The sequence below is a fragment of the Brienomyrus brachyistius genome, chromosome 14 (assembly GCF_023856365.1).
Source record: "Brienomyrus brachyistius isolate T26 chromosome 14, BBRACH_0.4, whole genome shotgun sequence".
Lineage (NCBI taxonomy): Eukaryota > Metazoa > Chordata > Actinopteri > Osteoglossiformes > Mormyridae > Brienomyrus > Brienomyrus brachyistius.
Genome location: NC_064546.1, coordinates 766,616 through 779,816, shown reverse-complemented (window position 1 = coordinate 779,816; position 13,201 = coordinate 766,616). Strand labels below are relative to the sequence as shown.

Below are 13,201 nucleotides of genomic sequence, written 5' to 3'. Positions count from 1 at the left end.
ATTTACGAGTGCTCCGACCCAGTCATTATTTTGAACGTAGTTCTTCGTTTAAAGTTTTGCCTGCTGTCTCAGACACACAGAGATATAGACAACAAACACACATCGATGCTCTTTTTTGAACGACGTAATAATGCTGATGAACCGGTAAGAGGTCAAATGGGGCTCGTTGTTGTAATAGCTGTATTCCAGTTGAGTACATAACAGGGTCGTGCACCATTCAGAAACTGACTTGAGAATGACCTTGAAAATCAAATTCAGTTCACAAATTAATTGAAAACATGGTGCGGAATCGCAATGCGACTATTGAATATGAGGAAGTAGAATTAAAACGGAATTGATTTCACATAAATTCATATACATAGTGTAAGTAATATTTCAATATGAATTACCCAGCGTGATTACATAAACTGCATACACTGAATCCCGCCCATACCCCCACCACGCGATCACGAATATTTACAGCAGCAAAAAGTGTCCGTCAGCCATGCCCCCCCCCCCCCCCCCCCCATTCGAGCACCTGCCTGAAAAGTCTGTGCCTGTCACTGTTATTCGTAATGAATGCCACATTTGAAGTGTCGCCTATACAAGAAATAATTTAACTGCAATTTTGTGTACCATGGTGAAAGAGCACTTCATACAGTCATACAAGTAACCCTCTCACGGTAACCCTCTGACAACCCACTGACACTCAGGAATAGCTACTGCAGACTCCTCACAAATGGTAACGCGCATAAACAGATAAAAATGCTAAAACAAAAAATATATGTACATGGAAAAGGACTCAGAGGGCTGATATAAACCAAATGCATATTGGTAGAAAAGGCTAAAACAATTACACAATTTTTATCTCGCAATCAGACAAACATAAAGTTTTCTCACTAGTCAATGTATACATCTACCATCTTGGACGTAAATCTCTTACATTATTATGTTTTGCTACATTAAATGACATTCATGTATTGTATGATTGCATTGAATTCAAATGAATTAAATTCTTCCTGTCATTCCAATTGAACATTTTACAGGGTGTGGCCAAGTCCAATTCAAAATCCAATTCATAAATTTTGAACAAGCCTGGTAAGCTACATAATGAGCCGACCAATCAAACTTGCGATGTGTTCAGTCACATCTTTTCAGTTGGGAAGGTGAATTCATGACCAGCAATGGCAGGGAATAGAAGACACCTTTGGAGACAGCGGCATATAGGAAGCCAAGTTGCCTTTATGGTGGCCAAGAGCTCCATGGAGCATCACATTAATGACCAATTCACTGAGAAATACAGGCTGACCAGGGGTGAAATAATGAGCCCTAACTCTGGTGCAGGATAAATTGAAAAGAGGAACACACTGGAATTTTGCCCTTAGTGCATTATGCAGCTTCTGACAGCTCTCTGCTTCTACGCCACCAGTAGTACGCCACCGGATTCCTGCAGACCTACAGATGCACATGACCTAAGCAAGGCTGCTGTGTCCTGCAACTATGCATGCATGGATCATGTTTCTGTTGCACCATGCACACGGCTGCATACAGTGTCTAGCAGGTGGGGGATGCCTTGCATGATACCGGAAGTGGTTTTCATGCCGTTGTAGGCATACCTGACATTGTAGGTACAGTGGATGAAACCCTCAACCCTCTTCATATTCGCAGCCCCTTGAATCCCACCTGCACCTGTTGAAAAGGGTTTTTGGCACTAGGCAAAAATGTCCACGTAATATGTAGCCGTCAAGGGCATTTTACAGGCATTGTCGGCAAGTGGACTGGGAGTCCACATGATGCTTATATGTGATCCAGCTTTGGAGTGTAGCAGATGGCAAAGGGTGGTGTGTTTGCTGGTGGATGGTTATTGGGAGACAGCAGGCATCCTCTTAGCAAATACCTGCTGATTCCAGTGTTGAATTCCCAAAGCCCAGCTGAGGAGACGTATAACACCACACACACCAAAGACACACACTGCTGTACTGGGTACTTTGGGCATGTGGATGATGCGATTCTGGCACCTACACAAGTTTCCCCCCCTGAATGTTGCTGTGCTGTTTTTGTTATGTGTAGAACGCTGCTCAACATTGCTGTAATTATTATATCAAAATATCTTCGACCATCTCAGTTTTTACGGCTTCTTTTGGGAAATGATATTTTCCTTTTCCTATCGCTGCTTCCCATCACGGTTTTTTCTTTCTTTACAAGGATGCATCATCCCATTTTGAGGCAATTTTTTATATTTTCGGCAAGTCGGTTAATTTATCTCGGTCTTAATTTTGGTTGCTTTGGTGTTTTATAATTGGTTTTCTAATATTCACCATTGAAATACGTGGGATCAATTTTCCTGTAACGGACAGTCTGTGCTTCTCTCACACGGAGGCTGGGGAGGAGCCAATAAAGTACTACTGAATGTCTGTTCGTTAATTCCGGAATAACGAAGGGTTTCGGGAAACGCACATAGACCTCACACATTCTTTACCTGCGTCGTTCTTTATCCTGTTCGTTATTCGTTAAGATCGATCACTTTCGGGAAGGCCATCCCTGATTTATTAGTCCTATTAGTTAAGGAGGCATCTCGGCTCTGCTGGGTGAAGTTTACGTGCTGTCAGTCACCCGCTCTTTAAACCTGCTTTCCGCCGCTCATGTTGACTCTCAAAGTCGCAGTTCTCCCGCTGCTATTACACCGTAAGAACCCATTTAGCACAGAGCTGATTTAAGTAATTGATAATGTAAACAAGCCTCATTTTGCGGTGAAAATGGCTTAATGTCAGGATTATTTAAATGAATGAATCTCCCTGCGCTGCCACATTACACAGGGCCTGGCTTCCAGAGGGTGGATGTGTGCATGATCACAGGGTATCGCTGTGCTCTCACATTAGCCTACGGTTTACATGCAGTCGAATGGGATTGAGTCTTGATCATGTAAAATTTCCACATTAAACTCACTTGTTTTCCTCTTTGTTGTGTCTTCTCTGTTTCAGACAGATACAGACAAAAGCGTAACTCAAAAACCACCACCCCAGGTATCCGGACTTGCCGCCGTCTGTGCTTCTCCTTGAGAAATCGGGCCATCCAATAAGAAGCCGTAGCACTTAGGAGCCCCGCACGCTGTCGCCGTGAAGGCTGTTGCCCTAGTCCCCATTGGTTTGGCTTGGTTTGGTCTGCTTCATCCAGTCCTTGTCCTTGGCGATGCAAGTCATGCGTGTTGCGCTCGTGAAATTGATGTGGGCACAAATCAGCGTGATTCTGGTGTCTGTCTGTAGCGCTTCTACTCCCCCCCCCCCCCACCTCCCACCCCCTCGGTGCTTGTGGGCCCCCCACCACCCCGGCCCCATCGTTCTCTACCTCGTTTAACCTCTGACCTTCACAATTGTGAGAATCACGGGCTTGAATGAACTTGGCCAATGGCAATGAATGATGCTGGTCATGTCACAAGACTGCGGTTCCTTTCTGTCTTACCTGCTGGCAGAAAGCCCAGACTTCTTTAGTAACCAGAGGAAAATCTCCTCACGCGTTAGACTTTCAGACGAGCCAAAGGCTCTCCGTCAACACAGCTCTCCTGTCTAATGTCAGAGCGATCATACGATGCTCGGTTCACTAATAGAATTAAAGTGAGAGGTGCTAATCCTCTGCAGTTGAGTGGCTAATCTAAGCATACGTAGCTGTTATGAGTGGAGAACTTTAAATATCCATTTTTTTCATGCTGTGTCTGTTCATGTAGCAAAGCATTCCTGCTCCTTTTTCTCATTCCCTTGAGTTAACATTGAGCCTCAGGGCTAGAAAACCCTCTTAGACTTCAATAATGAGGCAGAGGACATCGTCTCCCCTCAGCTCTCCTGTGCCGGGGGCCCAGGGTTCGATGTGGCATCGTGCTGTAGTGCTATGGCAACCCAGACAAGCACGGTGAACCTTCTCTCCCATCCCCGAGCTATCACCTGCCCCCTGAGTGAATGTTAACTGCATAAAACCAATGTCACTCATACCAGGCTTTCAAGCAAGACAAAACTCCCTCCTCCCCACACCCCCACTTCTCTCTGCCTTCTTTCAACTGTTCCATCAGCTCCGTGAATAAGCACTGCGTGACTTCATCGCAGCATCACGGCGGTTTCTTGTCAAATGGATTTACCCATAATCCCTCTCTCGTATAATTAGACTGTGCTGCAAAACTATTAGTCACCTCCTCTGGTAGCTGGAGCTGGAGGTGCGATGGCCACTTTTATTATAAAAAATTTATATAATGCGAAGTTTATTTCTGGGGTGGACACACTTAATCGATTTCTCATTAGTGGTCCTTACTTTATGCTTCCGAGTCTCAAAGATGTTCTTAATATGGAATAACATCAGTTACCAGTATCTATAATAATAGTAATAAATAATAATGTGAGATTGGTGATGCACAACACTAAAGGGGGCTTCATATTGCTGGACTGGCTTAGCATGTTGTTGACAGGACTTGGTCATCGCACCGTTGGGGTCTCACCCCCCCCCAGCCCTGCAAAGATGGGTCCTGACGGCCCTCCTCCTGCGGTAAGGGTGATGATGCTAATGGCTCCCTATCTGTTTTGACATTACCCATCCCCCCCCCCCCAACAGCCTGTGGGAAACGCTACAAGAACCGGCCCGGCTTGAGTTACCACTATGCCCACACTCACCTGGCGGACGAGGAGGGGGAGGATGAGAGGGACTCTGAGCCGCCCCAGTCCCCCCCAGCCCACCGATCCAACAACCACAAACGTAAGAATGCCATGTGGGGCAGCAGCACAGCCCCCCCCCCCCATGGACCCATGACTATCGAGGCCTCTGCCAAGAGAACCTACTGGGTGGTACAAGTGACCTCAGCCAAATACAGATGGATCTGGCATCTCAGAGGCCTCTCTGCTGCGTTCACAGTCACTTTCAAAGCTACCTGGTAACTTCGGTGTGAACAGAACACGAAAGCTTTCGATGGATTTTTCATTGATGTTGAATTGTGGCACTTAAGTTCTGGCTATTTGCAGTCGCGGCAGCATCACGATCTCAGATCCCAGCTTTTGCAAGGATTGCTAATCAGCCGCAGTCTGACGTACTTCATGGGTGCTGATGTCAGTGTACGAGGAGCTGCAGAGTGGTGTCTCGGAGCTTCACGCTGTCAAACTGCATCCCCGGCGATTCCTAGATGTAAATATCTGGGCTTTGAGTTTACATACTTGTGGCTTTGTTTTATCGGCGGCCAATTAGCTTGCTGCTCGCCGGGGACGGCAGCCACTCGGGTCCCCAGTAACCCTAGAACAGGGCAAGAGCCAATGCAACCCAAGTGCTAGGGGTCTGGGTTACACACCTCCCCCTGTTGCCTGACAACGTGTCTGCACCCAGTGCACAACCACGGAATTAAACACCATTAGGGGAAAATGCTGCTTGCCGTGTAGTCCCACCCACATGTAAAAAAACTTTCTTTCATTTAACTAACATTCTGAAATTTAACTGAAATTACTCTGAAAATTTTGCAGTTTCTATGGCTGGATGTTTTAGTGGGCCAACTTTTATGTTAAATACCATAGCTATGTCTCTGGGACAGGGCTTTAACTGCTGCGCCACCTATTGACCACGGTGGGTCATTACATTAAAGTAAAGCAGTGTTTAGGGGAAACCAGCCCCCCTGGCTAATTCATCTGCGTCTTCCCCAGCAGCTCAGAAGGGGCCAGATGGAACAGTCATTCCCAATAACTACTGTGACTTCTGCCTGGGTGACTCTGGATCGAACAGGAAGACGGGTCGGTCTGAGAACCTGGTGTCCTGCTCGGACTGCGGACGCTCCGGTGAGTCCCCCGCACGCACGCACGCACGCTCCACCCCCCTCATCCATCACAGCCCAAACGTTGGTTGCTTCCTACTCCTGCTCACCCGCCTCCCTCATTCCTCCCAGCGCCACCCCCGAGCTCCCCCCCCCCCCCCTCAAGCTCGCCAAATCCCCATCGCTGCTACAGTATTACTCCTCTTCCTTATTTGGGCAGTGGGCTGGAGCTCATCTTTTATCGAATCCTGCTGGAGGTCTGTGTGGCTTTTGGCTTTTTCCACAAAGCCAAAAGCGTCGCTAGTAATGGGAACAGCAACTCGAATCAAGCAGCCTTTTCATGGTGCATGAAGTGGCGTATTATCTCAGGAAACCGTTAAGCTGATGCCAGCTGGCTGTGATAAAGACTCTGGGGGGGGGGGGGGGGCGGAGCCTGATACCCCTCTGTCCTGATTACCGCAAGCTCCTCATTTCGGGAGGAGGCCAGTCAAAAGAACACGCTCCAACACTCGCTGGCTGTTCACGCTTAAGCCCGGTCCTCCGCTAGCAGCATCTCCAGATCCCTTTTGTAGAATGTGGTATCCTTCGAGGAGGTAAAATGGCCATACCTCCAGGAAGATTACACGCAGGGTGCGACATACTGAGTCCTGACGGCACTAGTGATAATTAAACACCTATTTAACCATAAGGGGACTTGTCCTGCACCCCAGCGTGCATGTGACAATCCTGAAGTTCCCCAGCAACACCCTCCCTCTGCGAAATGGATGAATCCACTCCCTTACCGCACGCTTCCTTGAGAGCAGCTCTGCCGAATCCTTAAATAAGTTTACATCTGCGATTAGCTTCGATTCTGAAGCCAACATTAATCCTGACTGAAATCCCTCACTGCATCGTGTCTTTGATCTGGCAGAAGTCGTTTGGAAAAAAGAGCATAGGAATCTCTGAAGTGCCCCTGTGTACCTCGAACCCCCCTCCTCCCCCCAGTGTCCCACACTGTGGATTTTACAGTGCCGTTATTGTGATATTGTAAAAGAATATAACATGCATATAACACGCAGTCTTTAGGTGAGCTGATCCAGGGACCGTGTTACTTCTGCAGCCTATGCACGCCCTCTCATCGCCTGCTTCTTTTCACCCTCCATGAGACCCTGTGCTCCGCCCTGTTTCCCTCCATCCTATGAGTTGTGTCCACACTGCCAACATGGTCCAGTGCCTCCCTTCAGTGGGCACCCCGCACTGGAGCGGGGTTACACAACTGGTTCAGGCCGTTCTCTGCTTCCTATGCATTCGAGTCCCGTGCTAAGCACTGATTGGCAGTCAGTGTTTGATGGGAGGAGCTGGGCCAAGAATAAAGGTTTAGCCACAGCCCAGTCTCTGTCATTTCACTGCATTTTGCACTGGTTCTATGTCAGTCAGCTCTTCTTAGTCTGTATGAGTGTTTCGTCAAGAAAATAACCCCCCCCCCCCCCCCCCCCACTTGCTGGCACTTTCATGGGGACTAAGGATACTATTATCAAGAAGATTACGTACTTTTGCTAATTTGAGATTGCTCTTCTGCACAGATAAAATGCTTTGCCTCAGGCAAAGCTAATAAATACGCTAATAAAATGTATTCACAAAGAACAAAATTGGAGCACTACAACCCAGGCTTTGCCAAAGCTGATATGATTTTTGCTGTCCAAATAAGCACTTTCCCTGGGGTTAATTGTTCACAGGTCAGCCTGAGGTCCCCTTAAAAGCTTATCCCAATTGCTTATATCCTTTGGCCAGCAAGAGGAGCCATATACATGGCAATTCGTTTGGGAAACCATGGCATGGCAAGTGTTGGCCAGTCTCTCCTACTGTCCAGGGCGCCCACGACATGCTGTAAGCCAGCGATTACTGCTAACTGATTACTGATTTGTGCAGTCCGATGGACTTGAGTGTTCACACCCACGCCACTGTCTGATTTTTCTGCAAGCACAGCTTAGGTACCGTAGGAGATTTCCTCGTCATGGAGATCTCAGGGACCTGTGATGGGTTCCCACCTTGTAGCTCATCTTCCCTGAATGTGGGTTAGCATTTATAGTTTCTGCCCAAAACATTTATCCTCCTAAAAGGCAGTTGCTGGGAGTGCATGCTCGTCTGCCCGTGGACGTTCATATACATCGTTGTGTTTTAATTTGCTTCCTCTCCCCATATTTGTTCCTATCTGTTCTGAAAAAAAAAAAGACAATCAACTTGGTGACTCGGTACATAGTGTCAGAACTTTCAAGTAAAAGCTTTTCAATTTAAACATGTAACTTCAACTTGTCTGAGTTAGTACCTAAACACCTGGAACTGTGAATTTAAATGGCGACATAAATATCCGGGTGTTTTGAAAGGTGAGCTTTGGCTTGTGGGAACACTGAGCAGTCAGATCGATTGTCATGGCGCCCAAGTCGGGGATAAATGCGGTGAAGCTGGAGACGTGCGTGTGTCCGTGTGGTGGATTAATACGGTGCACCGATGCAGGCCAAATATAGATGTGCTGGTGTCTGCGTCAGTGAGTCGATGAAAGCAAGCTGTTGTTTTCCGTTTTCACCTTTGACCTTTGGTCAGCGCTGAGCCCAGGCTTCTCCTGCAGGGACGCGGTCTCATGACACAGTTTTAGCATCTCTGCTGGTTTAGTGACGTGCAGACTGTTGTTGACAGGGTGACCTCCTTTCTGACCTCAGATCAGGTTGAGTGTTGGCAGACTTGAAATGGGGTCAGTGTGAAATTCGATAGATAGAATAGAAAGTTCTTCATTGTTGGGTTGGAGGCCGGGGTCCAGTTAGCGCTCCCCATCTCATCATGTCACATTAGCTTCATCACATCTTCCTCACTAACTAGATTCCATCATCCACCATCATTCAGGCATCTGATGTGTGTTTCAGCTGAAACCTTGAGAAACCTGGGAAATAGTGAAGCCTTAGTGATGCAGCGGCTGCTTTCTGTTTGTCCGTTTTAATTTGCACCTGCTAACTCTCATCTTCTCCATGAGGGATTTCACGTTTTTTTTGTGTTGCAAGAACAGCGGTCTCTTGCCTTTAACGGACTGCTCCTGAAATCAGTTACAGAACTGCTACTCCATTAACGGCTGTCTGGTGGCAGGCACCGGCCTGATGTTTAAGGAGAGAATTCTGGAAGATTTCACAGTGGGCCATTATCTGACAGTCGCCACAGCCACCTCTTCCATATAAGGAGCAGACGCGCTGTGCTTGACAGTTGCCGACAGTTACCGAGCAGCCAGGGCTAATCGTTTGTAGGACATGCTAATGTCAAATCACAGCGAGATCTAAAGCGCTCCCTTAAGATTTTGGTATGACGCACAGTAGCCGCTACTCCAGAGATTCTCCTTCTCTGTGAATCAGGAAGTAGATGTGTCATGTGGCCTGGCCTGCCCTTCCTCCCCACCCCCCCCCTCCTCCCCAATCCTTACCTCTCCTGCTTTCTGCTACCGTCACTCAAGACCCAGGCTGCTGAGGGCCCAGTAGGCCCGCTGCCATCCTTTGCTTTGTGGTTGTTGCGGTGTATTGCCATGCCCTCCGTGCTGATATCTTGCATCATGCATGTCAGCTGGACGCCTCGGAGGGCGGGACCAGAGGAAGATGGGCGGGGCCGAGGAGTTGTTTGGCGCCACGTCGGAAAGCGACGCGTCCACATTTCACGGCTTCGAGGACGAGGAGATTGACGAGCCCTTGTCCAACGGCAGCGTGTCGCCCCCCCGATGCAGATAGAAAAAGCCTTTAAATGAATAACAACAAAAGTTTAAAAACCTGCTGCTTTTTAATAGTTTTTTTTATATATATATATATATTTTTTTTTTTTTTTTGCAGAAAGCACAATTGATTATTCCTGAGGATAAACGCAAGTGTTCGGTTTATTTTTAATTTTATAGTCCATTTTATCGACTTGTCAATGAATTAGGATTATGTTTTTTTTTTTTTTTTTTTTTTTTGCCCGATGTCCGACGGCAGCACGCACAGGACAGCATGCTGCTGACTGATGTCTGTTGGTGACAGGAGATTTTTGTTGGCATTTTTCATTTTTGTTCCCTCCTAGAGGGTAAATGCAAATATAATATAAGTTGGGGATAATAAAAAAAAAACTCTGGAAGCTGTGGATTTAATTGTACAGTATGGAATAGAGCAGATTTGCAAGCAGGGTTCTGCTTTTAAGAATCATAATTCATAAAAGACTGAAGGAAAGCATGAAGATTTTGAAAGTGAACAGTCTAGCAGGAGAAGGATAAGATGAAGCAGCAGGCTGAGCCTCACAGCCTGGGGGGGGGCGAAAATGGAGGCGGCTGAGTGGATCCATGCCTGGGAAGAGCATCCAAGACCCCATGGATCGGTCCAGTTGCAGACACAGAGAAGTGGAAGGTAAGACCCGAATGATACCCCCCCCCCCAAATCTCCTAACCCCAGCCCCGAGTCCCCCAGACTCCCTGAAAAAATCGTCCCAGTTCTCGGGTCTCCCGTCTGATTAATGACAGCCCATGATTCCTTGTCACCGTCACCATGCTAACCAAGTTCCATGATTTCCTGTCTCTGAGCCACAGGATCGATAATCGACAGACTCAAAGGACCAGAATTATATGAGTTTCTCTCCCCCTATTAAGTTTAACAAGAACCATCATCAATCATGGCCGTAGATGTTAGGCGTTACTTAATTTAATTTGGGCTGATTACATAATGGAGGTGAAAGGAAATGGCCTCATTCCCATGTCTCGAATGGGTCAAGTGTCTGGCCAATGAGCTGGACCCACGAAGACGTGAGAACGACTCGCTGCCTGACCGTCGGTTTTTCACCTGATTCCTTTTGACACTCTGCCTCCACCCCTCCATCCAGAGTGAAGGTTCCGTGTCCCCCGTCTTCAGTGAAAGACCCAGACTGGCTATACAGTGTCACGCCATGAGGCTGATTGCCTCAGCTAAACCTGTAACTCAGAATTGCCCTTTCAGTGGGAATTATGCAGGAGCGGGGCAGGTTAAGGGGATCGTGGCCACCGTGGAGGTCAGCTGACTGCACATGCACGTTCAACCTTACAAAAAAAAATGCAAGCAGTATTTACATAATTTAAGCCAGCTGGTTGGCAACATTAGGTTGCTCCAGATTCTAAGATGCTCCGCCTCCTCCATGCTCCCCATACCTTTGCCTGTTAAGGTGTCAAGAAGGTGCTTTGGGAGTCTCTGACCTAAAAACATAGTATCTAAAAGCATATCTACATAGAGTAAAACACTATATTGTCCCGAAGACATAGCAGTTTTTCATTCATTCATATGACGCCTGTTCTCATTCTTCTGGCTGTTGAGCTTAATGGCTGTTGATACGCAGTGTGAGCCAAACTTTTAAGACGTGAGCAGTTGGCTAAGAGGAAAGCATGGATGGTGAGGGGATTTTGGGTGCACTGCGGGGATTTGGGGAGCTGGGACATCAGCCTGGGCTCCAGTGCTGACATAGCACTGCGCTAACAGGTGATGCACCACGTCTGCCAGTTTCCCAGTGTTCTGTCGTGCAACCCACTTTCCTCCTATTCCTCCTCCACCATTGTTCAGTTTGCACCATATTGCCTGTCCGGTGACAAAGATCTGCCTCCTTCTTTCCACAGGAAACCTGCAGAGCAAAATTTCTCAGAACTTGGACCGCCAAACGAGAGGAAGCTCCACCACACAGCCCCCCTGTTCGCCTGGTGACCCTTCCAAGCCTGTGAAACCCTTTATCCAGACCTGATCAGCACTTCAGAAACCTGGCGCCCTCTACAGGCAGCATGCTGACAGCATGGACTGACTGACTGACTTACACACCTAGCATCCTTCAGAGCATGTGCAATATGGATCCGGATGACCTCGTCTTGATGAGTGTGATGTGTCAGTATAAGGGCCGAAGTATATGAAGGATAAGGGCAGTGGTTTAGGTTGGGGTCAAACCAGCCAAAAGCCATAGTTTGTGTGTGTGCATTTTTTTTTAAACTATTAACCTGGACACACTCACTCACACTTTATAAGCACTATCTGATGAAAAAAGAAGCCAATAACAAAAGATTGGTACACCACTGGTGTCAGTGGGGGTACCTGGACAGACCAGGCAGATTAACCCATTTGGAACTGTTAAATCTTCAATGTGTCACTTTGGCAACCAAGCCTCCTGAAAATTCCCACTGGATTGGTGATAAACTTGTGGAAATGGCAGGGGGAAGTCTGATGGGTAAAAGGCCCACTTAGCAAAAGGATGCTGCTCGTAAGGGAGGGGAGACCGTGGGGAAACACTGTCCTGAAAATGTGAAGGCCCCTCGTAGCCTGGTGAAGGTGAATATGGGGACCCCAGCTTTGGTTCAAAGGAAATGGTCTTACCACCATTTAAGGAACAGAGGAGCACATGCAGACTGATATCAAAGAGCTCCCATTACTATAGAAACCAGTCTGGATTTACTCCAGCTTACTGGGATTTCCAGGTGGGTCTGATGTCACTAACTCACTCCCACCTGTTCCGTTCTGTGTTTGGCTCCACATCACCTAAGACTGGCATCTGGGAAGACGTAGCACCTAGTCATGGCAGATCTCTGCAAATTGGCCCTGGGAACCACCTGCTTTTGCTCTGTGGTTCCCATCGAAGCCTGGACTTGGGGATGTGGGCAGCATCAAAGAAGAGGTGTTTTTGTTGACATGTTGTGGGTTAGAAGCAGCCGTTGTCCCACACCTGCCTCCATGTAGCCATGGTGAACTCAAAGCAAGTGACTCCACCGGAGCATCAGCTCTCAGGACCTGTTGGGTCCCACTCCTGCACGTTTGTGTTCCTGGTCTCATTTCAGGGGAACTTTCTGTTGTTTCCAAACCTCAGTTGCAACTCAGGCTTTTGAAATTTTTTTTACTTCTATCAGCAAGTTTTCACATCCACATTGTATTCACATTTCACTGTTCAAATCCCGACAAATATATATGGTGGTTGCGTGGTTTTCATCTACTCTGAAGTGGATAAGGAACTAGGGTCTCCTGGGGGGAAAACCACAAAGGCTTTTAGTATAATTGTGTATTGTTTTGTTTGTTTTTTTTTTTTTTTTAAACTTTTTTTTTTTTTTAGGGGGGGGGGGGGGGGGGGGCAACATGGTATATTCTGAGTTTGCTTGTGAAATGAAAGAGGTGGATCATGCATCTTTCACGGAAAGAATATCCCATCGCTTTAACAATTGTATAAGGTTATTTATTTATTTATTGTATTTGTTTGCAATATTCTTATATTTTTGTTCAGGTTAGTATGTATAACTGTGGTTGCTGTTTGGGTTTGCTCTTCTGGGCTGTTTCGTGAAGCAGCCTTTTTAAATCTGTAGCTATAATCTTGATCATTTCCAGTTAATTACATCCCTTGGACACACACTCAAAAAAAATCACGCATCTCCATTATTCACAGAACAAAGTTTAAGTGCGGGAATAACCAAAGCGTGTTTCCTGT

The 13,201-nt window shown here is 47.0% G+C and overlaps 1 protein-coding gene across 1 annotated transcript in view; it reads left to right on the top strand.

Moving 5' to 3' along the window:
• dpf3 (double PHD fingers 3) overlaps positions 1–13,201 on the top strand; it is a 38,399-nt gene that overhangs the window by 16,769 nt on the left and 8,429 nt on the right. Inside the window, 3 exon segments of the mRNA XM_048974287.1 lie at positions 2,961–3,002; positions 4,573–4,713; positions 5,646–5,774. Of these exon segments, the coding sequence (XP_048830244.1) occupies positions 2,961–3,002; positions 4,573–4,713; positions 5,646–5,774 (312 nt within the window).